The sequence below is a fragment of the Poromitra crassiceps genome (assembly GCF_964638095.1).
Source record: "Poromitra crassiceps genome assembly, chromosome: 14".
Taxonomy (NCBI): Eukaryota; Metazoa; Chordata; class Actinopteri; order Beryciformes; family Melamphaidae; genus Poromitra; species Poromitra crassiceps.
The window spans coordinates 34,296,768-34,320,955 of record NC_139633.1 but is presented as its reverse complement, the minus strand read 5'-3'; the positions used below and the strand labels follow the sequence as shown (position 1 = coordinate 34,320,955).

The 24,188-nt window shown below is 43.1% G+C and overlaps 1 protein-coding gene across 1 annotated transcript in view; it reads right to left on the bottom strand.

Annotated features, from left to right (window-relative positions):
* The window catches only part of LOC310788760 (NACHT, LRR and PYD domains-containing protein 3-like), a 193,137-nt gene extending 187,667 nt beyond the window's left edge, over positions 1-5,470 (bottom strand). Inside the window, exon 1 of the mRNA XM_083650328.1 lies at positions 5,363-5,470. Coding sequence (XP_083506454.1) covers positions 5,363-5,369 — 7 coding nt within the window. The 5' untranslated portion in view covers positions 5,370-5,470. The remainder of the gene's footprint in view (positions 1-5,362) is intronic.
* Between the last annotated feature and the right edge of the window lie 18,718 nt (positions 5,471-24,188).

Below are 24,188 nucleotides of genomic sequence, written 5' to 3'. Positions count from 1 at the left end.
GAGGTCACTTTAATGCATCTGACTCTAACGACACCTTCAGAATGGAGAGATGAGGTCACTTTAATGCATCTGACCCTTAAGAAACCTTCAGAATACAGAGATAAGGTCACTTTAATGCATCTGACTCTAACAACACATTCAGAATGCAGAGATGAGGTCACTTTAATGCATCTGACTCTAACAAAACCTTCAGAATGCAGAGATGAGGTCACTTTAATGCATCTGACTCTAACGACACCTTCAGAATGCAGAGATGAGGTAACTTTAATGCATCTGACCATAACAATACCTTCAGAAGGCAGAGATAAGGTCACTTTAATGCATCTGACCATAACAATACCTTCAGAAGGCAGAGATGAGGTCACTTTAATGCATCTGACCATAACGACACCTTCAGAATGCAGAGATAAGGTCACTTTAATGCATCTGACCATAACGACACCTTCAGAATGCAGAGATAAGGTAACTTTAATGCATCTGACCATAACGACACCTTCAGAATACAGAGATGAGGTCACTTTAATGCATCTGACCATAACAATACCTTCAGAAGGCAGAGATAAGGTCACTTTAATGCATCTGACCATAACGACACCTTCAGAATGCAGAGATGAGGTCACTTTAATCCATCTGACCATAACGAAACCTTCAGAATGCAGAGATAAGGTCACTTTAATGCATCTGACCATAATGAAACCTTCAGAATGCAGAGATAAGGTCACTTTAATGGATCTGAGCGTAACGACACCTTCAGAATGCAGAGATGAGGTCACTTTAATGCATCTGACTCTAACGAAACCTTCAGAATGCAGAAATAAGGTCACTTTAATGCATCTGACCCTAAAGAAACCTTCAAAATGCAGAGATGAGGTCACTTTAATGCATCTGACCATAACGACACCTTCAGAATGCAGAGATGAGGTCACTTTAATGCATCTGTCCATAACGACACCTTCAGAATACAGAGATAAGGTCACTTTGATGCATCTGACCCTAAAGAAACCTTCAAAATGCAGAGATGAGGTCACTTTAATGCATCTGACCATAACGAAACCTTCAGAATGCAGAGATGAGGTCACTTTAATGCATCTGACCATAACGAAACCTTCAGAATGCAGAGATGAGATCACTTTAATGCATCTGACCCTAAAGAAACCTTCAAAATGCAGAGATGAGGTCACTTTAATGCATCTGTCCATAACGACACCTTCAGAATACAGAGATAAGGTCACTTTAATGCATCTGACCCTAAAGAAACCTTCAAAATGCAGAGATGAGGTCACTTTAATGCATCTGACCATAACGAAACCTTCAGAATGCAGAGATGAGGTCACTTTAATGCATCTGACCATAACAACACCTTCAGAATGCAGAGATGAGGTCACTTTAATGCATCTGACCATAACGACACCTTCAGAATGCAGAGATAAGGTCACTTTAATGCATCTGACCATAACGAAACCTTCAGAATGCAGAGATACGGTCACTTTAATGCTGATACAGGATTCCACATGTTTCAATGCAGTAAGCTAAATCAATAAATCAAATCAAATCAAGCGCGATGGTAATGAGCCACTGTGCTGATCAGTCTAGCAGCAGCTGTGTGTGTGTGTGTTTGTGTTTGTGTGTGTGTGTGTGTGTGTGTGTGTTTCCTTGTTTACAACATTCTTTGGAGGTATTATCTAAGTTCAAGGAGCAGCTCAGGCGCTCCCCTAACTGTCATTTCCCTTCAGGGCCTACCTGCCAGCATACCTGTTTGTTCTTGTTGGTTTTTGTTTACATGCCCCAGTGTCTCTCTCTCTCTCTGTCTCTCCCCTCTCCCTCTCTGTCTCCTCCTCTCTCTGTCCCCCCTCTCTGTCTCCCAATCTCTCTCTCTGTCCCCCCTCTCTGTCTCCCAATCTCTCTCTCTGTCCCCCCTCTCTCTCTGTCTTTCTCTCCATCTCCCTCTCTCTTTGTCTTTGCCCCCTCTCTCTTTCTCTTTCTTTCCCTCTCCCTGTCTCCCCCTCTCTGCGTGTCTCTGCCCCTCCCCGTTTCTCTCTCTCACTCTGCCTCCTCTCTCTCTGTCCCCCTCTCTCTGCCCCCCTCTCTCTGTCTCTCCCCCTCTATCTCTCTGCCCCCTCTCTCTCTCTCTCTGACCCTCTCTCTCTGTCTCTCCCCCCTCTCTCTCTGCCCCTCTCTCTCTGCCCCCTCTCTCTCTGTCCCCCTCTCTCTGTCTCTCCCCCTCTATCTCTCTGCCCACTCTCTCTATCTGTCCCCTCTCTCTCTCTCTCTCTCTCTCTCTCTGCCCCCTCTCTCTCTGTCTCTCCCCCCTCTCTCTCTGCCCTTCTCTCTGTCTTCCCAGCTATCAATTCAATTCAATTCAACTGGCTTTATTGGCATGACGTAACACTGTACTGTACATATTGCCAAAGCAAGCGTTTAGACATGAAAAGCTAAACATGAATTAGAAAACGTACTATACTACAAGACAAATGAATGAATGAATGAATAATACAAGAATGAATGCTATCTCTCTCTGTCTCCCCAGCTATCTCTCTCTGTCTCTGTCCCCTCTCTCTGTCTCCCCCTCTTTTTGTCTTTGCCCTCTCTCTCTTTCTCTCTCTCTCTCCCTCTCCTTGTCTCCCCCTCTCTGTGTATATCTGCTGCCTCCGTGTTTTTCTCTCTCTTTCTGTCCAACATCAGATTCCAGTGTGACCTGCTTACGGTCCTGAACTGACCCAACATCAGATTCCAGTGTGACCTGCTCACGGTCCTGAACTGACCCAACACCAGATTCCATTGTGACCTGCTCACGGTCCTGAACTGGCCCAACATCAGATTCCAGTGTGACCTGCTCACGGTCCTGAACTGACCCAACATCAGATTCCAGTGTGACCTGCTCACGGTCCTGAACTGACCCAACATCAGATTCCAGTGTGACCTGCTCACGGTCCTGAACTGACCCAACACCAGATTCCAGTGTGACCTGCTCACGGTCCTGAACTGACCCAACATCAGATTCCAGTGTGACCTGCTCACGGTCCTGAACTGACCCAACATCAGATTCCAGTGTGACCTGCTCACGGTCCTGAACTGACCCAACATCAGATTCCAGTGTGACCTGCTCACGGTCCTGAACTGACCCAACACCAGATTCCATTGTGACCTGCTCACGGCCCTGAACTGACCCACATGACCCGCAAACAAACAAACAAAGCTGTCAGTTAATCAGCCAAAATATAACATTATTACATTACATTACATTACGTAATTTAGCAGACGCTTTTATCCAAAGCGACTTACTGTACAATAACACATTTTGTCAACAATAGAGAAATCAACTATGCAACATAATCTATGACAGCTACAACTTTTGAAGGAATAGAGTGGTAAGTTGTTGGGGGGTTGTTTGAGAGAGAAATATATTAGTTCAACAAGGGGCCAGGTGGAGCCTGAAAAGGTGCGTTTTTTATATAACCTGCTGGTTTGCCACACTTGGTTGTTAATACTGTTGATATCTTTATATCTGTCTGTATATTTCTTCTAACTTATCATGTTCCTTATGTAACCTGTTGTCGCTGTCCGGCGGTGACCTTGTATCTCCAAATTCAGCCTTTTAAAAAGTATATATTTGATTTTAATGTAATTGTTTATTTTCAGGAAAAACAGTGTGTCAAAACAGCTCAGCAAGCACAGTAGAATATCAAAAATGGAAAGAAGGAGCTGTTAGGAATTTACCGGCAAGTTGCCCGTATCACTTTTTTGAAGATGTACTCTGTTTGTTAAACTCTTTGCAGTACACAGGTACAATTACTTCCCATTAAAGGTCCCAATTCATGCAGCTGTAACCTCTTAAAAACGTGTGTCCCTGGTCCATAAAACATGATTCTGGATTAATTTGTCGAAAATATAGCAACCCCGTTTGTTGTGACGGAGTTCTCACTTCCTCATCTCGTCGCTTCCCAAGAACGGTCTGTTTCTATAATATATTCAGAACTAACAGTTCCCATTGGCCGCTGAGGGAGAGCCCGCCCCAGGCTCCCAGCGGCCAATCAGATTAGCGTCTGTGGACCAGCACGCTAGGTTGCGAGTTATCGTTAACTTAACGGTTACTACGCTAAAGAGGACATCTCAAAATGCCTAGACTTACCGAATGCACCTCTGCAGTTGCTGGATCACGTACAGTTGGCGTCGCTCCAGCTAGAAGTGTTAATTTTGTGGCTATAGACAAAATGGTGCAGGTAGCTTGTGTGAGAGAGACCCGCGCAGTATGCGTGAGGAAGCTCGTGACGTCCCAATTCCCCTCTGGGCAAACAAAGCGTTTGGGGGTGTGGCTTGGAGGAGACTGCAGGGGGAAGCTGGATAGGGACAAATCCAACTGTGGCAGTTCTGAGCTTGTGACCACTCATTACAGGGAGGGCTGACAGCAGTATATATGCATTTACAAGTAAAAACAGCTTTTGCACGGAATGGGACCTTTAAATCTTGTAATTTAAATTCCTAACAGCTCCTTCTTTCCATTTTTGATTGTTCATTTTCATAAATGGATTTAAGATTGAGTAGGTACCCCAAAATAACCTGTGAAAGTTTCAGGTATTTTGGCCCAGCGACAGATGTTATATTACTGGTTATTAATGTTGCTATTATTAAACTATGTTAAAATCAAAAATAGCTTTTTTGCAGATATGATGTTTCCACCAGACAGCGACACTATGTAACTTATGCATGTAACTTATGCACCTTGTGCAACTTGTATGTGCAAACATCCCTTGTCCAAAATAAAATAATTAAAATTCAAAACAGGCTCAAGCTCCCTGTAAAGGGCAGGTGATCCGACCACCACCGCAGTTTCAGACATATTATTCTAGGTATAAAAAAAACATTTTACAGTTCAAATGACGTTTCCACGAGACAGTGGCGCTATGTAACTTGTGCACCAACCACACTAAGTCAGTTTCCTTGTATATGCAATCCCTTGTCTAAAATAAAATAATTCAAAACACGGTCAAGCTCCCTGTAAAGGGCACCGCATCATTGGTTTGAGTCTTTAGCTTCTTCAAACTTAGCTTGAAGCACTTATGAGAGAAAACAATTAAAAGATCATTCTAAGTTTCACACATATTATTCTAGGTATAAAAAAAACTTTTACAGTGCAAATGCATTTGATTGCCTGCACATTAATGTCTCAAAATCTGCTGTCTGGCCACGGTAGCTGCAGGGGGGCAGTCAGTGGGTCCTTTTATTTTATTTTTATTTTAAGGCAGAGAATTTTGCAACTTAGAATTAGTTTGTAATGGTTTTCCCTCCCATAAACGCAATAGGAAAAACATATAATAAGAACAGCAACATTATACACTTAAATCATTAATTGCACAGATCTTACCTGGCATTCTCTAGAGGTCTATAGAGATGGGATGGACATCTGACCTGGTTTTAATGAAGAGAACATGGACAGAGTTTTCAGTCAGTCTGTGCCTGTTGTCAGATCGCCTACAGCTTTAAGATGCACAAAAGAGGAAGTGAACAGGGGACGTGGCAGTTACAGTAGATGATGCACAACAACATTCTCTAACCACGCCCATAATGGGCAAAGGCCAAATACTAAAGACCTGCCTTGACACTGATATGATTGATGTGTGTCCACATGCCACAACACGCAGAGACTCTGGAGTCAGTGAGCTTTGAGGTGCTGAAAGTCTATGATGTCATATAAAGTCTATGATCTCATATTAAATGCTGGGGTTGATCCCATGTGTTGCACAGATCTGGTGCCAGAATTAGATTTAGCCATTTTGATCACTCGAGAATTGATCAACATCGTCAAAAATTCCCCAAAACACAGAGCAGAATTTTGTTCGGCCACAGCCATGCCTTTCTACCTGCGATTGGGCTGAAACTTTCAGGAAGTGTAAAGAGCACCCCTGCGGGTGACCTAATGGAGCCAGATTTCTTAATTAGGTAATTAGGGCAGATTAATTTCCCTAATTACCTAATGATGATTATCCTAATTACATAATGATGATGTGATGTCACTCGAGCAATGATGACATCAGATGGGGACATCATCACTGTTGACATCACTCACTGACACATCATCATTGAGTTCTCGAGTGACATCACTGGTGAGGTGACATCACCCATTCTATACACTAGAGGACCCGTGGGAGTTACACCTCCCCGTGGTCTCCAAGCCTCCGGGACACACCCAAATTCTTTCTTTTTTTTCTTTTTTCTCCTTTATTTACAGTATATACACAACTGATTACTTATACTCCCATCATCATACATCAAATAGCCAAAGTGGCGTCTGTCTGTCTGTCTGCAATTTTGGTCCCACATTATGAGAATTGTGATGATTTTGGTCAGTAATGATGTCACAATGTCTATGACATCATCAGTGATGTCACTCGAGCACTCCATGATGTGATCAATGATGGTCACTCGAGCAATTGTAATGTCAAGCCCGCACAGCGGGCAGGGTGGGCGAGCAGCACCGCTCCCCGCGGGAAGAGAGAGCAGAGAGGGGCCAGTGAGCGAGCTGCTGCCTCTCTGCTCAGACTGGAGTCCCGCTCGGCCGCTGTCTCTCTCCTCCCTCCAAACACAGACACAGAAGGGTCAAACAGCTCGCAAACGCCTTTTGACTCATACGGAAAAAAAGACAGAAAATCGAAACTGTTCCGAAAACTTTTATGACGGACAAAAGTTTCATGGTCAGTGTGTAAACGGGTAATAAGGTCGTATTTATTTTTAAACGTGCGACCATTTTTGACAAAAAATACGGACAAAAAATACAGACTTTTTTTGTGTGCAAAACATTTTCAGTGCTGTAACTGCCTGAATGACAAGATTGTTTGTGACAATTATGCAACTCTCTCGTCTGCCTTCCCTTTGAAAAACACACAGCTCCGCTCACATTCGCTAAAGTTGGAAATACATTGACAGATTCACACTTCAGATCAAGAGCTCAGAAGCAAGGCGTTTGTAATGAACACAAACCATGCCTCTTTCCCACCTTAGTAAGGTAGACCTAACCTTGCAAGCAAGCTGGATTCTCTCAATACCGCCCCCATCTGGCAAACCAGGTTAAGGTAGACCACAAGCTAAAACCTCATTTTCACCTGAACGTCCTCTACTCCTGGACAAGCTGGACAAATATCATTGGTCTATGTGCAGCCGACTGTGAGCCAAGTGCTGAGGGAACGTCTACAAAGTGCGACACAGACTACAAAAATATTCTATAACTTCACTGTCGTACATTGTAGCTTCACCAAAATCACGTCACACATCAATGGCCTCCTGCTGGTTAGACTACAGCACTAAGTTTGGAAGAATATGACTTTGCATTAAAAATGTTTTGGCTGATCCATAAAAAGGACACACACACACATGCGCACACAGACACACACACACACAAACACAATATTGAGGGGGATGTGTTCTTTAACTCACCGTGTTATACTTTTGCTTTCATAATGACACTATACAAGAAGCAGAGATGGGAAGTAACGAAGTACAAATACTTCGTTACTGTACTTAAGTAGATTTTTCGAGTATCTGTACTTTAATTGAGTATTTAATTTTCTGACGACTTTTTACTTTTACTCGTTACAGTATCTGTACTTTTACTTGTGTACATTTTCAAAACAGGTTCGTTACTTTTGTTTAAATGCACGATAATGTAATTTAAAAACGAGTAGAAACGGGAGAACGGAGCAGAAGTAATAGACGAGTTTCCCAGCGCTGCTGATAAAAGCTCATTCCAGCTCCGCCAATAGACCCCTTATACAGCTTGTCAACATGGAGCTGCGCGCGCATCGTGTAGGCAAAAAGCCCGGAGCCGCTCATTGACACAGACAGAGCTGTGTGAAAGACGCCGCTGTCAGGACTGCTCTGTGCTCATCTGCGACACACAGTTAGATTTTCGTTTTAAAATGCAGTTCTCAGCTTACTACCACAGCTTATCGCCTAGTGATAAGCAATGTTATGCATCGAAATTAACGTTGGTTAATGGGATACGTCTTACAGACCCATACCATACGCACTGGCGCTGTCAATTCGCCAAGCCTAGAGTGGCCAGCAATACATATATCGTGCATTCCTTTATAACTGGGGATAGCGTAGATAATTATTCTGTAACTTGCAAAGATATATTGTTATGTTGATAATGCACACAACTCAATAATGACATTATGTAACGTTACTTGCGCGTTCTAACCGAGTGATGTGGCTGAGCAGCCTTCAGTTTCAGGCAGCTTACCTGATTATGAAGAGCACTACATTTCGGGCATTTTTAATGATGTCCTCGTTCCAATCAGTTCAACTCAATAATGACATTTGATTTAACGTTACTTGGTTGTTAACTAACCGAGCGATGTGGCTGTCACTAGCAGCCTACTACAGCATACCTGATATGAAATGAGCGAGCACTGCAAAGTCGGGCATTTTTAACGATTTCCTCTTTGGGCTTGCAACCAAAGACACCTACGGTTAGCATTAAAAGCAGTATGAGTTGACGGGATTCGGTAAAGCTTTGTTGATAGTGTAACAGACTGTTCAGTGTTGTGTTGTGTTCTATTGCGTGTGTGCGAGGCTGTGTATGTTCCCTCCGGTTGCCGTAGAACAAGATATGTGGGGACAATAAAGGTGAAGCTGGTTATAACGTTACAGCCTGGCTCTATCGTTTATTATTTTATTAACCAAGTGTGAATAGGCGGACCCAAATACTCTGCTACAATAGTTTTCCGATTCTGGCATCCCACTGTACAACACGAAGACATGTCTTGCTCGAATAGTTTTCGGACCACTGGAAAACTACTTGACAGGGCTGCGCGGAGTCTGTCTTTCTGCCTCCGTCTTGCGCATCTGACGCTGTTTGTTGTCATTGTGACGTAGGCGTATAATTGGTCTATAGTATGACTTGGCACTCCTCCGGGGCGTGGACAAAGAAGAGAAACACAGATTTTCTCTGAGGGGAGACACACGCAGACATTAGGAGCCATGCAGACAGCCAGCACTTATTAGCGCTCCTCTTTTTGCAATTCATTTTCTATAAGTACGCGCTTAGCGCGCATCTCTTTCAAGAAGCATTTCATCGCGTTTAAAAGCTGGTGGTGTTTTTTTTAGCGCAGAGCTCTGGGCGCTGAAAGCTGAGGAAAGTTTAACAGGAAAAGTGCCCTGCTCCTCTTCACTCCTCCCACCTCGAGTCTTCTCCCAGGAGAGGAGGATTTTCATCTCGCTGCTTCCAGAGTTGCCAATAATCTGGCTTTTCCAAGCGTTCTTTTTTAAATAACCGCATGGCCCCTTATGGTGTTGTTCTAACACATACATTCAGTTTGTGCACTGTCAACATTCAGCTAATATGGAATATGGTGTTGTTCTAACACCAGAGACAGTTCTGTCTTAATAATAAACCTTGAATTTGTGAATGTGATCAACCTGTGGACATTCAGTTCCTTATCCATTAGGTATCAGTATCATATCAGTCTCGAGTATTGTGATTCTGCACTTTGTAAGGGACACCTTGTATCCAGCAGTTAAACTTGTCTAACTATTTGCACATTCATATATCATGGAAATATTAATGAGGGAGGACTAGATATGATTTTAATGGGTTTTTTTGTGTGGAAAAACCATAGCACACTATTTAAAGTAGAGTTTTAAGATGTGTAAAACATTTGTAGAGGATCTTTTATCCTCAAATTATATTCTATGATGTGAGGTTGTCATTCAGAAAGATACGGTAAAAATACTTTTACTTTTACTCGTTGGGTACATTTCAGAGCCTGTACTTTTTTACTTTTACTTGAGTAAAATAATTGAATCAGTACTTCTACTTTTACCAGAGTAGTTTTTTACACAAGTAACTGTACTTCTACTCAAGTACAGAATGTCAGTACTTTTCCCATCTCTGACAAGAAGTAACACAAATAGAATGGAATAACGATTGCCACGATGTTGTGTCATTCCATCTGTGGCTGTACCACATCTAGACACAACCCAGGCAAGCCCATGGTTGCCACATGACGTACATGGTCCTGGGCCAGATTTGCCCTTGTTATTATAGATAAGTGATATATCATCAGTGATTGATGATGAATTTGAGTCCTGGAGGTTTTGGAGACCACTGTGTTCCAGACCAGAGGGGTCTAACTCCCACGGGTCCACTAGTAGTTCATAGTTCAAAATGACAAACAGTCAAGTTATTGTGTCTGTTATTATGCTACATGGCAACAACTTCAAAGCTGAAAACAAGGGAATGCATCATTTATGTGATCTGTGACAGCAAATGATGAGTGGATTAATGTTAACCATGGCTTTTCAATCAATAAGAAGAATTACAGAAAACATGGATTTATTTTTATTATAAACTTTCTTGGCAAGGATCATTGAATGGATGATGCATGACGTCACGGTCAGGCACTGTCTGGCAGCAGCAGCCAGGAGAGAATGCTACATTAACATTAACGTTAGGTAAGAAAGATGCACTAAAGTTCCATTTATACAACTTGTAATAGCAATTAGCAAGCAACTTTGACATCGGCACCACTCAAGCCCCGGTATTTTATCGGTTCTGTACGGGTCCGGTATGCTCGCTTCTATATGGGTCCGGGTCTCAGCTTTCTAATAATAGATGGGTCCAATCCGGGTCCGGGCACAAATTTCACAGGTCCATCAGGGTCATTTTGGACCCGTGAAGACCTCTAGTGAGGAGTGGGACAATAGTTATTAATGTTGAAGGGATCCTACCAAGATCAAGATTTTGTTTCTAGTTTTTGTGTTTTCTTTTGTTTGTGCTGTCATAATGTTGTAGTGTCTGTTAAGTGTGTAAAACATGTAAAATAACAAAATAACAAGGGAATGAGGTAACTGACAGATGGGGTTCACTCTCCTCTCCTCTCTGTTTTTCACTGTCTTCCAAAACGTTCTTGTATTAGATCCACAGAATTAGCTGACCTTGGCTTTGCAGATAGCCTGAATGCACTTTCACTTCTGTTATTTTACTATGGGATACAATCTAGACAGAAGTGAATCAAAGTGAACACTGTACTTTCACAAGAGGGAATTTAATCCTTAGGGACAAATGGGCCTTGGACTTTGTAAGAGGAGGGTGTTGATAAACTCTTGTTGTTTTGTTGCCTCGGTGTGTTTTAACAGTGGGTCAAGCTTCAGTCAATCTGCTCCAAGCTGTCAGGCCTTCTGCCTGTTCACTATAGAGGCCATAAGTCTGGTCTCATCTGAAGTGAAGCATCATGTGCTCAACACAGGAAACCACAAAGTTTCACAAAGCTCCATTTGGTCATCAGCACCGGTTTCCTGTTTCCTGTGAACATGGTGCAACTAAACAGCTCTAAGTCACACTTCCTCTTCGAGCACAGAAACGAGTGGCAACAAGATATAAACATTCAAGATCATTTTAATAACCATAATGTATGTATGGATGTAGAGTGGAGATTCAGGTGATAGTGTGTAGTTGCCTCTCTGTGTGCGTGCCTGTACCTGTCAAAAAATTTCCGGGAGGTGTGTGTGTGTGTGTGTGTGTGTGTGTGTGTGTTCGTGCGTGCGTGCGTGCGTGCGTGCGCGCGCGCACACGCGTGTGTTTGTGTGTGGTGGGGGAAGGAGTACGGCTTTGTCCTCAGAGAACCTCTGTATCATAATCTGTCTCTGTGTGTTTGTATATTTGCTGTGTTTTGACTATTTGGTTGTGTCGTGTGTAGCTGGGTGAATATGACCACATTTCACTAATATACTTTTATCAATGGATAAAGATAGAATGTGATGCTATTTTATGAGACTTTGGCTTCAAACATGTAAAAAGTTTATAATCATTCTTCTAGAGCAGTGGTTCCCAACCTGTGGTCCAAGACCCTCTTGGGAGGACAGACCACTTGCCCGGGCTCAGTGGTCCTGCTGTGGGATCACTTTGACTTGACCCACTCATGCTATGGTTTCTCCCATTTCTAATCAGTTTTATGTTTCTTGCATGCAGGGTGTGTGTGTGTGTGTGTGTGTGTGTGTGTGTGTGTGTGTGTGTGTGTGTGTGTGTGTGTGTGTGTGTGTGTGTGTGTGTGTGTTTGTGTGTGTGTGTGTGTGTGTGTGTGTGTGTGTGCGCGTGCGTGTGTGTGTGGTAAGGCTGGTGCTGTTGGCAGGCTGGGCTATGATGGGCTCATCAGCGAGTACTTGGGGAGCTCCTCGCTTGTGTCTTTGCACAGTTCACACTTAATAAGCAAGCATTGAGACAACATGATTTGCCTTTGATCAGGAGGGGTTTGTCCCCGAGCAACAAAATCAGCTCGCCAAGCGCTCGGAGCGCCTAGTGTGAACTTAGCTTTAGTTGTCAATTCAATTCAATTAAAAAAGGCTTTATTGGTATGACGAATAACAGTGTTGCCAAAGCACATTGTACACAGAGAGAAAATACAGCCTGTAACATACAAAGCACATTGTACACAGAGAGAAAATACAGCTTCTAACATACAAAACATAAAACATGATGTTACTGTAACAACATACAGGTAGTTCGAACAGCAACCATGTCAACATTTTTAATGACATGATGGTGTGTGTGTGGGGGATATGCAAATATTTGTCCAATGCGGTCCAATGGCATTGCTCTCTGTCAGAACTTGCTTGGATGTCCTGATGTTGGTTTAGTAGCAAAAGTAAACACAAGTAAATAGCAGCATTCACTATAGACTCTATAGTGAATGCTTTCCAAAAAATCATGAACAATGAAGAAAACCACAAGGAATACAGTTCCACTTTTACCAAATAAACCAAAGTTGATGTTCTGCGACTGAAAACCCAAATATTTGAAACTACCGGTAGTAAAATTATAAAATTATCTGTCAGTGCAATAAGGTAAATAAAATAAGTTGTTGGTCCCCCATAGTAAACATAGACATTATGACATCTTCCCATATCTGTCAACCTGTCACAAATAGGTGGCTGACTCCTACTGGAACAATTCGGTGTACCCATTACACTTAACTCATTAGAATATAATGCAACTTAATCCCCATCCCTGAACCCACAACCTCTGGCAACCTACTGCCAAAGATGGCCCCTACCAGCCCACCCTAATGTAGCAGGCTAAAATCAGGCCTGGAAGGAAGGGAAAGTGTGTGTGTGTGTGTGTGTGTGTGTGTGTGTGTGTGTGTGTGTGTGTGTGTGTGTGTGTGTGTGTGTGTGTGTGTGTGTGTGTGTGTGTGTGTGTGTGTGTGTGTGTGTGTGTGTGTGTGTGTGTGTACATGCCTGTACCTGTCCAAAAATGTGCTTTGTGTCAGCAAAGGGAGGTGTGTGTGTGTGTGTGTACGTGGGGTACGGTGGCGCAGTCGGTAGCGCTGTCGCCTCACAGTTAGAAGGTCCTGAGTTCGATTCTCGCCTGGGACACTGTGAGCGCTGTGGTTGTGTTCCCCCCCATATCTTCAGTGCCTACTGCCCAGGTGGGTTATCTCGTCGTAAGGGCCTTTCTCTCTGTGTGGAGTTTGCATGTTCTCCCCGTACCCCCCAGGGGGTTCCTCCGTATATAACCCCCCCACTAAAAACATGCAGAAGATCAGATCGTCATCGTCATCCGACCAGTGACGACAACATCCGAAGTTGGTCCCCGGGCGATGTACGAGAAAGCGACCACTGCTCCTGGCCTGCCTCTTGGAGGAAAGGACATGCCTGGATGGGTTAAATGCAGAGGACACTTTTCACCGGCCACCGTCAGCATGAGTGTGTTGTGGCCACATGCATGTATTGTGGTGTTCGTGTGACAATAAAAGACGGGCTTGTCCGTTACGAGAGAGTTTGTGTGTGTGTGTACGTGCCTGTACCTGTCCAAAAATGTGCTTTGTGTCAGCACGGGAGGTGTGTGTGCGCGTGTGTGTGTGTGTGTGTGTGTGTGTGTGTGTGCGTGCATACGTACGTGTGTGTGTGGGGAGGGGGGGGGGTGTCCTCAGATAACCTCTGTATCATAATCTGTCTCTGTGTGTTTGTATATTTGCTGTGTTTTGTCTTTTTGGTTGTGTCGTGTGTAGCTGGGAGAATATGACCACATTTCACTCTCAAATAGACTTTTATCAAATTAAATGTGATGCTATTTTAGGAGACTTTGGCTTCAAACATGTAAAAAGTTTATAATCATTCTTCTAGAGCAGTGGTTCCCAACCTGTGGTCCAAGACCCTCTTGGGAGGAGAGACCACTTGCCCGGGCTCAGTGGTCCTGCTGTGGGATCCTCTTTGACTTGACCCACTCATGCTATGGTTTCTCCCATTTCTAATCAGGTTTATGTTTCTTGCATGCAGGGTGTAATGCTGGTGCTGTTGGCAGGCTGGGCTATGATCAGAGAGTTCCCCAAACTTCTGACCAGCCAGATATCTTACCAGAGCAGCCAGTAGATGTGGCGGGACAATGCCAGCGCCCAATGGGCAAAATTTTTGACCCCTTGAAACCAGATTAGAGGACCATTTACATTAAGATTAGACTGTTTTTCAGTCTTAACCATCAATTTGCTGAGTGAGTGGCACTGCTCTTGCCCAGATGTAGCCATATAGGTAAAAAACTAATATTTTCTGACACACCTCCACATCACCACCACCTGCTGATGTCTATATCATTATTCACTCATTTGCAGTTGATATTTAATTTTACAAATAAGACGCAAAATTGCTTTACTTAAATGAAAATTTATTATATATATATTATTGTGGCAGTGTCTGAAGAGAGATAAAAGTGGCCCTTAAATGTCAATACATACACTTGCAAATAAAATTGGGAAAATTGTATTAATGTATGTATTAATCAATACATGTCAAGTCAATCTTATCAATACATGTCAAGTCAATCTTGAGCTTAAATTGTTGCAAAAAAAACAACGCAGCTAAAAGTAATAACTGCGACAGTCTCAGTGCACAGCGCACAACTTGGGCTACACACCTTTCTCTCCCACTCACACCTGGCAGCGCACAATTGTATATTGTGCGCTGGGATCAGCGCTTCCCAGCGTTTGACAGTTGGAAAAATACGCTAGGTGGACACAGGCGGCTACACACAGTTTTAATATTACATGATGACTATTTTGCGACCCGCCACGTGGCGGAAAGATGCCAAATCTAACTCGCCAAAGCTAAAATATGGCCGCCATTGGCGGGTGGCTGGCTCTAATTTCGGGCCCTGTTCACAGCTGCTTTACATTAGGACATCAAAGGGGAAAAAAAAAGACGATACATGTCAACTCCTCAAAAATCGAATCAATAAATTCCTAGTCGGATCGAGAGAGGCGCCAGACGGTGAAATGTCCGACGACCGGCTCTTGTGGAACTCTCTGCTATGATGGGCTCATCAGCGAGTACTTGGGGAGCTCCCCGCTTGTGTCTTTGCACAGTTCACACTTAACAAGCGAGCATTGAGACAACATGATTTGCCTGTGATCATTTGATTTGATTTGTTTATTTAGACGGGACAGTGCAAAATTAATGGACACAAAAAACATAATCAGAATGTAAAAATTGCCGGATTTAGCACGAGGCTCGAACACGTCGCACATGGCACGAGGCTAATTTCCATCCGTAGTCCCCAAAACAAACAGGACATACGTGGACATACCTACATACAATACAATTACACACAAACAATACATACATACATACATACATGCAGCCGGCAGTAATGGTTTCTAAATATACTCCGATTTGCAACATGAAACATGAAACATTATTACTGTTTTGAACGAGTAACAAGGCACACTTCAATATTATACAGGTACAATCCATTTGTTGAAAAAAGTACAGGGATTACAGTCCGAAACTACTCCAATACTGACGGCTGGGTTAGAAAGGAAAAAAGGGGGGGGGGGGGTAGGTAGGGCAGCAGGGGCTGATGGAGACGGTCGGACGTGGTGGGGGATGGTGGAGGACGGGGTGGTGCTGGGGGAGTGCGTGCGTGACCATGTGTGATTGGCCTATGAGTCCTTAGGGTCCATGAGTGTGTGTGTGTGTATGTCTGAGCCTCCTCCGTCTGAACACAGCGTTGCTGCGGATATGGCCTCTATCTATTCAGTCCAAAGTTCAGGTGTCAGATGTCAGGGCGGGGGGGTGAATAGATGAGCGTAGTTGCATACGAAAATATCAGGGGAGGAATTGCTGCTGCGTCCTTGGCAGCTCCGAGTCCAGATTAGAATGAAAATGTTTTGGTTGCCTGAATTCCTTTCAGGTCACACAGACCAAACAGAACAGGTGTCAAGTGTCTGGAATCCAACATTAGTTCATTTCTTATGCAGATCAGTGGAAATTTCCATGATATAATCCAGGTATAATCCATTTTTCACAGTTCAAATTCACTGACCGCCCATCTCAATTTTCATGACATCACAGCCTTGGGTCAATCGCTGTTGTCTTCCCGTACCCCGCGGCGAAAGATTTGTCTAGGCAGAGGGTGGGGGTTCCCCGGACCTCGCATTCCTCAAAGTTTAGTTGATTTGCGTTGAGAGACCAGCTTAATAAATCCAATAAATCCATGTTTGTCATTTCGAATAGACGAATGCAAGTTTGCTCGGGCTAGGGTGGTGTTGCAGGCAGAGGGAAAGGTGCAGGAGAGGAGGGGTGGAGAGAGCGAGCAGAAAAGCGTCCGTCTCCCTCAAGTGCTGAAGCACTGAGGGAGGGGAGGAGCGGTTTTTTCCCCGAGCAACAAAATCAGCTCGCCAAGCGCTCGGAGCGCCTAGTGTGAACTTAGCTTTAGTTGTCAATTCAATTGAATTCAAAGAGGCTTTATTGGTATGACGAATAACAGTATTGCCAAAGCACATTGTACACAGAGAGAAAATACAGCTTGTAACATACAAGCACATTGTACACAGAGAGAAAATACAGCTTGTAACATACAAAGCACATTGTACACAGAGAGAAAATACAGCTTGTAACATACAAAACATAAAACCTGATGTTACTGTAACAACATACAGGTAGTTCAAACAACAACTATGTCAACATTTTTAATGACATGATGGTGCTTGAAATAGGGAGAAGGAAGCGAGGCCGATTATAGCCATGGAAAGAGGTGGGCAATGCCCACCCAGACATGAGTCTTGCCCACCCAATCAAAGTTAGGAAAATATGTTTATTTTCACCCCCAGCCAATGGAAAAATTGCACAGAAAATACCAGTAGCGACTCTAACTTCTGATTGGGTGGGCACTGACTCTGCCTGGGGTGATACAGAGTTGGACATGATTGTTTGTTGATTGCACTCTTAAGCTTCTGGCATACTCTTCGCGCCCAGCCAAGCGCATAGGGCGCACGGCGATTATGACGACATCGCACGGGGCGTGTCGGGGGGCGAGGCCTGAGCGCAGCGCGGCGCGTCCATGGAGATTTTTCTATCAGCGCGTCGGTTTTGCTGCCTGTGCCTGTGAGATCTCCGTGGTAGGCTATCAGCGGATATCTGCTGTGATTGAGTCCTCACCGTCGTAAAGTCGCCTTCAAAGCATGCTGTTCGATTATAACGAACAAGTTGTGTGGCTTAGCCTTCCCAAATGTGGAGGGGTCGTTTTTTATAATTTAATACATAGAATTGGGAACGTTACATTCAATTTCATTCAGACTGCCTGGAGCCTGGAGCTGCGCACTGAGTATGTTCTGTTTTGGCCCGCGCAGAGTGCGCGCGCCCTCCTCTGAGCCCCGCCTCCAGCGCGTGCGCGAAGAGTATGCCAGAAGCTTTAGGGGAGAGCAGAGCAAGGAACTAACCATTCTACACTGAAATGGATATTGGTGTGATGGGTATATATACCACTCTCATAACATGTGTGTATCACTTAGGGTGTCGAGTCATAGGGTGTATTCACACCTATCTCGTTTGGAGCAGTTGTTCCGAAACGGAGAGCATTTTCCCCCTTGGTGCGGTTAGTTTGGGGGAGTGTGAACACAGCAATCGCACTCGGATGCGGGACAAAACAAGCGGACCGAGATCGCCAAGAAAGGGTGGTCTCGGTCCGCTTCCAAACGAACTCTGGTGCGGTTCGTTTGTGGTGAGAACGTGAGCCGACCTCGATCCGCCACAACAGCAGTAAACGGTGCGCATTTTTGGATAAATCAGCTGCCGTAGTCAGCTGCGCTGTGCGTAATGGCCTGAAGAACGAACATTTTTATCGTTTAAAAACAACATCTTTCAGATCCTGTTTTGGCGACTTGTGACTTGCATCGATAAACTTTGGGGGATTTTTGGATCATCACATCAGCAGTTTGAACTCAATCAACTTACCTCTGACCATGGGAAGCAACGTTAATGTGTTGAATCTCTAGGATTTTGCCTGTGTGCGGTGTGCTGCGCAGCAACGCCGCAGCCCTCTCTCTCCCTCTCTCGGGTCTCCATTCAATAAATGAAAACAAATCGTGGTAATCAGAGCCAGCCTTCTTTGTGATAAGATTGTCTGGTTCAATCAGACAATCAGACTGATTGCATGTCTTCCTCGAAATGTCCGTTATTATTAAATTATTTATTAATATTTTATTCCTGACAGGACAGGTGTTCATATAGCCTATGTCTCTCGGCTAATCCTCATCTCCGTGATAGTAGCCTAATAGCAGAATTTGCGAGGGTCTTTGATCTTCTATCTCCAAATTCCCAATAGCCTAAATAGGCTAAATAAATACATAGGCTTACATAGGCTACATAGCATACATTAATAAATAAATAAAGAACTTTATCCCTCTCTCTCTCTCCCGATCCCTCCCTCTTTCTTTCTTTCTCTCTCTCTCTCTCTCTCTCTCTCTCTCTCTCTCTCTCCTCGCACGGCGGACGCCCGACATAGCCTAAAATGTAGGTCTAACAAAACACATTTTTATAATCATATAGGAAAATCTCTGGGAATCTTTTATTTTTTATTTTTTATAATATATATTTATTATGATTTTTAAACAGAAACACAAACAATATAGACAACACACACAATGGCCAAAGAATAGAAAATATCTCAATTAGATCCTTAAGACATGATATATATACAGGGGTACTCAGTCCATTATCATCAACAGTAAACAGTAAACAGTAATGGGACAGCTAAACCTCTGAGGAGGGGGGGGGGGGGAGAGAAAAAGAAAAAAAAAGAAGTACATATATATGTGTATACATACATACACACATACATACATTATATACATACACTTGTATCAATACATGTACACTGCACATGCACATATACTGTACATCCACACTCCCATTCTGTACATTTCAAGACAAATACATTTCAAATGGTATCATCTTACGGCCCAAAAACATCTCTTAGGCAATTTTCAGTGTTACAGTCTGCCATTCCTTTTAATATAGTACTTGTAAGTCTTTCACCAGCATATTTAAAGAAGGCTGTCCAAATCTGAAAAAAATCGCCCGTTTTACATTTAAGTCTATATGTTAAGTATTCCATTGGAATGAACTCAAATATCAATTTATGCCATCCTGCAATCGTGGGTGGCACATTATCAATCCATTTGAACAATATGTTCTTTCGGGCAGCAAAAGTAAGAATATTGAACAGCCTTCTTTGATAAGAGCCTTTGATGTGAGGGCTAGGTACACCAAGGAGTAAAGACTGAGGTTCAGCATCTAGATGAACATTGAAAATCAAGTTAAGTTTATCAACAATTTTACCCCAGTACTCCTCAATATGAACACATGCCCACACACAATGTCTATAGCTTCCCACCTCCACATGGCATTTTGAGCACATTTCTGTCAGATTTGGATTCATCTTGTGTCTAAGTTGGGGGGTAATTTGTAAACGATGCAATATCCTAAACTGACTTTCTCTGCTTCTATTACATATGGAAATTTCTTTCGCAAACTGCCATATGTCTGACCATGTTCTTTCATCTATTGTGAGATTGAAATCATTATTCCATATGTGTCGCAAATATTCAGAGGACATAGTACTAGCAATGTGAAGCTCCACATATCCCTGACGAAGAAATGATTTCCTGCTTCTTTTAAGGAGTAAGCATTCTATCTTTGAGGTCTGACAATCAAACAGGTGACTGTTTTGATCTTGGATAAAGCTGCGAATCTGCAAATATCTGAAGAATTGATTTACAGGAAGACCATACTTCTGTCGGATTTGTTCAAATGTAAGCATCACTCCTTTCTCAAATAGGTGACCTAAAGTTACAATCCCCATATCCATCCAGAGATTAAATCCCCCGTCTGACCCTGGAGCAAAGTCAATATTACCTTGTATGGGAGCCAGGGAGGAAAGTGTTTTTGAGCGGCCCTCTAACTTTCTTATCGCCTGCCAGGCTTGCAGACTAGTTCTGATGATGATGTTATTCTCCATGGCCCTCTTAATTTTAATTTTCTTTGGGTCTAAAGCAAATAAAAGACTTGCCAGAGTATTACCTGCATTAAACGATTCCAGATCCAGCCAAACTGATTCTGGATCATTATTAATCCAGTCAGCCATATACCGAAGCTGCACAGCCAATTGATAAAGTCTAATATTTGGAGCCCCTAATCCTCCCTTCTCCACCGACATCTGTAACTTAGCCATTTTCAATCGCGGTTTCTTTTTATTCCAAATAAACGTACTGAACCAGCCATTAACCCTTTTGATTGTTTTATTGTTGAGTAGAATAGGGACCATTTGAAAATAATACAGAAGCCGCGGTAAAATATTCATTTTAAGTAAGGCGATCCTACCCAGCAGAGAGAGTGGTAAAGATATCCACCTGTCTAGATCGTCCCTAATACGCTTTAAAAGGGGTTCAAAATTAGCCTTGTACATTGCTTCTAGTGATGGGGTGATCGAAATCCCCAGGTAAGTAAAACCTTTGGGTGACAGTTTAAATGGAGATGGGATAGGATGATGATTGTTTAATGGCATGGCTTCAGATTTAAAAAAATTAATTTTATAGCCCGAGAATTCACTGAATTGATTTATTACCTCCAAAACAGCTGGTACAGATGTCTGTGGATTAGTTAGAAAAAGTAAAACGTCATCGGCATATAGGGCTATTTTATGATCTTTTCCACCAACAGAAATTCCGGTAATAGCTAGGCTGCTCCTTATAGCTTCCGCAAGGGGCTCAATAACAATCGCAAACAGCAGGGGGGACATTGGGCACCCCTGCCTAGTCCCCCTACCCAGGGGGAAGTAGGAGGAGCGCTGACCAGGGGCGGTTCTAGGCCGTTTTTGGGTGGGCTTTAGCCCACCCAAAAATAGTCTCAGCCCACCCAAAAAAATAGAGGCAAAAAACCTTTTTTTTTTTTTTTTTTTTTTTTTTTTTTTTTATCCCTCTCCAAATCCATGGTGGTCATTAGTAGCAGTTTCTGACTACACTCAATGCGCTGTGTGCATGTCCCCCCCCCCCTCTATGTTCTTAGGGTGGGCTGAGACAAAAATTTAGGGGGGTTCAGCCCACCCGAAAAGTTTCTAGAACCGCGGCTGCGCAAGCGCTCCCTCCTCCATCTATCTGCCTAATCCCACATCACTTCACACAGGTCACACACACAGTACAGCAGCGAAGTGGTCCTCCACAGTCCACACAATCGTTCTCCCCACTCATGATCAATGAAACTGAGGTGAGCATTGAGCAGTCAGAGTCGTTAGTAGTTACTTAATTAGCGCATATTGATATGCAAATTAGCACGTAACGTTGTCGTAGGCTAAACAAAAGAACTTGTCGCTGTGCCTGCCAGACAAACTGGTGGACTGGAGGAAGGTAGGTAGGCTACCATGGCACCAGCCAGCCATGTCATGCTAGCTCGCAGTAAGCGGGTGTAAATGGATGTGATGTTTTTTGAGAAACATATGGGCATAAGTGACAAACATTTTCAAACGGGTCCCTTGTTATCTGAATGAAATTAAGCCCTTCAGAATCGCAAGTGGCTGCTTTACACAGCCTGTCTGATGTGATGATGACGATAGCTTAACATGCGTGCATGGCATCACTTATGTCTTGCTGTGATGTTAGTTCAGTATCTCAATAAAATTTCTTACAGGCTTGTTATTTCCCTCTAAGGCAGGGATGTCAGAGATACGGCCCGCGGGCCGGATCCGGCCCACGGGCAGGTTTCATCCGGCCCGCGAGATGTTTTGGAATATTAAAAAATATATATATATATATTATTATTATTATTAAATTCGCACCCCATTATCATGAACTACGTGTGGCTAATAAGCAAGCTAAGAGTTCATTCATAAGTTAATTAACCTGCACTACAAGGAAGTATGCCAGTAGGTCATCAGGTGTAAACAAAGCCGCCATGATGCCACGCTGGAATTGAATCGCGCATTCAGCTACCTACCAAAAAACAAAAGAATCAACAAGATCAGGCGCGGACTGCATAATCGGGCACGTCGGGCAAATGCCCGGTGGCCTGGCCTGGCCTGCAAAAAAAAAAAAAAAAAAAAAATTGTGCCCGCAGTCAGGCCACTCACTGAACAGCAGGCCAGGCGCCGCCTACTGGTTTACTAGTGGTTTTATTACTTTATTCAGGATTAAAGTGGGTGCATCTCATTGTAAAATTGGACTTGGCCCAAATTGGGCTTCAAACGGCCCAAATCGGGCTTCAAATGGCCCAAATCTGGCTTTAAACGACCCAAATTGGGCTTCAAACGGCCCACATCTGGCTTCAAACTGCCCAAATTGAGCTTTAAATGGCTCAAATTTTTCTGACGCCGGTACGCGCGTCGGCCCGTATCGGCCTGGCCTGCTTGGTTTCTAATGCCCGGCCTGAATTATGATCCCAGTCCGCCCCTGAACAAGATGCTGTCGAAAAAGAGAAAGGTTGACACGGAATGCAGGCAGTTTCAATAGAAATGGAAAGAGCAGTATTTCTTTTGTGAAGTAAATGGGTAAATGAGTCGAATTGATTTTAGTAAAAAAGAAATCCGGCCCCCATGAGGTCTCAGTTGAACAAATCCGGCCCTCTACCTAATATGAGTCTGACACCCCTGCTCTAAGGGAGTGCAAGGCAGATATTTAAACAGCCTTGTTTGTGTACAGTACCAGTGGCATGGGAGTAATAAAAAGGGATTAAGGACCAGGACCCCTGGTGGTCAGTAAGATGGGCTGGTTGAGCCAATGTTAAAATTATCTTTATTTATTATTTATTTTTGCTTTAAAACTATTTTTTAATTTTCTGCTTAAAGTTCATGAAAAAAGTGGCATTCTTGTTTTTTCACACAATAATTTCATAATACCATTTGTAATGCCACCGTTGTAGTGCTGTTGTTCAAAATTAAAGTACATTTTCTCAGATTTATTGGTGTCTTTCTAGTCACACAATTTAATAGTCAGTGTTTCCCATACACTGATCTATTTGTGGTGGTACACCCTACATAGATTTTGACCCCCACAAATACTGCCACATATTAATTTCAACTAGTTGACTGCAAACTCCTGCTTTAGTGCTTACAGTATATTATTATCTTGTCGGAATATTATTCCAGCCAATAAGTTAGGAAGTTCCCTTTTGATTTAATTTTACTTTTGTTTTGCCTACAAAGCAAAATGTTACTTTACTTGAAACTCCCCTGAAGTGATTTTGGTATTATTTATGCAAGCATAATTCTACCATATAGTAACCTGTATGCAGAATATATATAGTATATATAGGGAAACAATTATTTTTTCATTGCTGTAAAACCACAGAACGGTAAAGAAGATATTGATGTGTGTAGTTCTTCATAGATCTAGTCTCTTCATTTTGATCTCAAAGTGCGCCAGTTTGATCCATTTTTACTTGAAACTGTACAAAATTTTCTTCCGGGGGGGCATGCCCCCGGACCCCCCTAGGGGTTCAGTGGTCCATGACCTTTGGGTGGGCTGAGCCCACCCAAAGCTCTGATGCTAAAACCGCCCCTGGCGCTGACCATTAATCAGAACAGCGGCAAGTGGCCTATTATATAACAACTTAACCCAATCACAAAATGTGTCTCCAATCCCAAAAGTACTTAGTGCAGAGAAGAGAAAAGGCCATTCGACTCTGTCGAAGGCCTTCTCTGCATCTAAACTTATGACCACACTGTCCAGTTTTTGCTGTTGAGATAACTGAATTATGTTTAACAGCCTTCTCATGTTATTACAGGAGTTCCTACCCAAAACAAAACCTGTCTGATCAGTATTAACTCATTCACTGCCAATATCTGACTGGCATTTTTGGCACAGGCCAAGTATTTCCATAATGTTTGGTCATCTTTCAAGACCCACAGTAAATTCTGTACTAGGACTACAGTG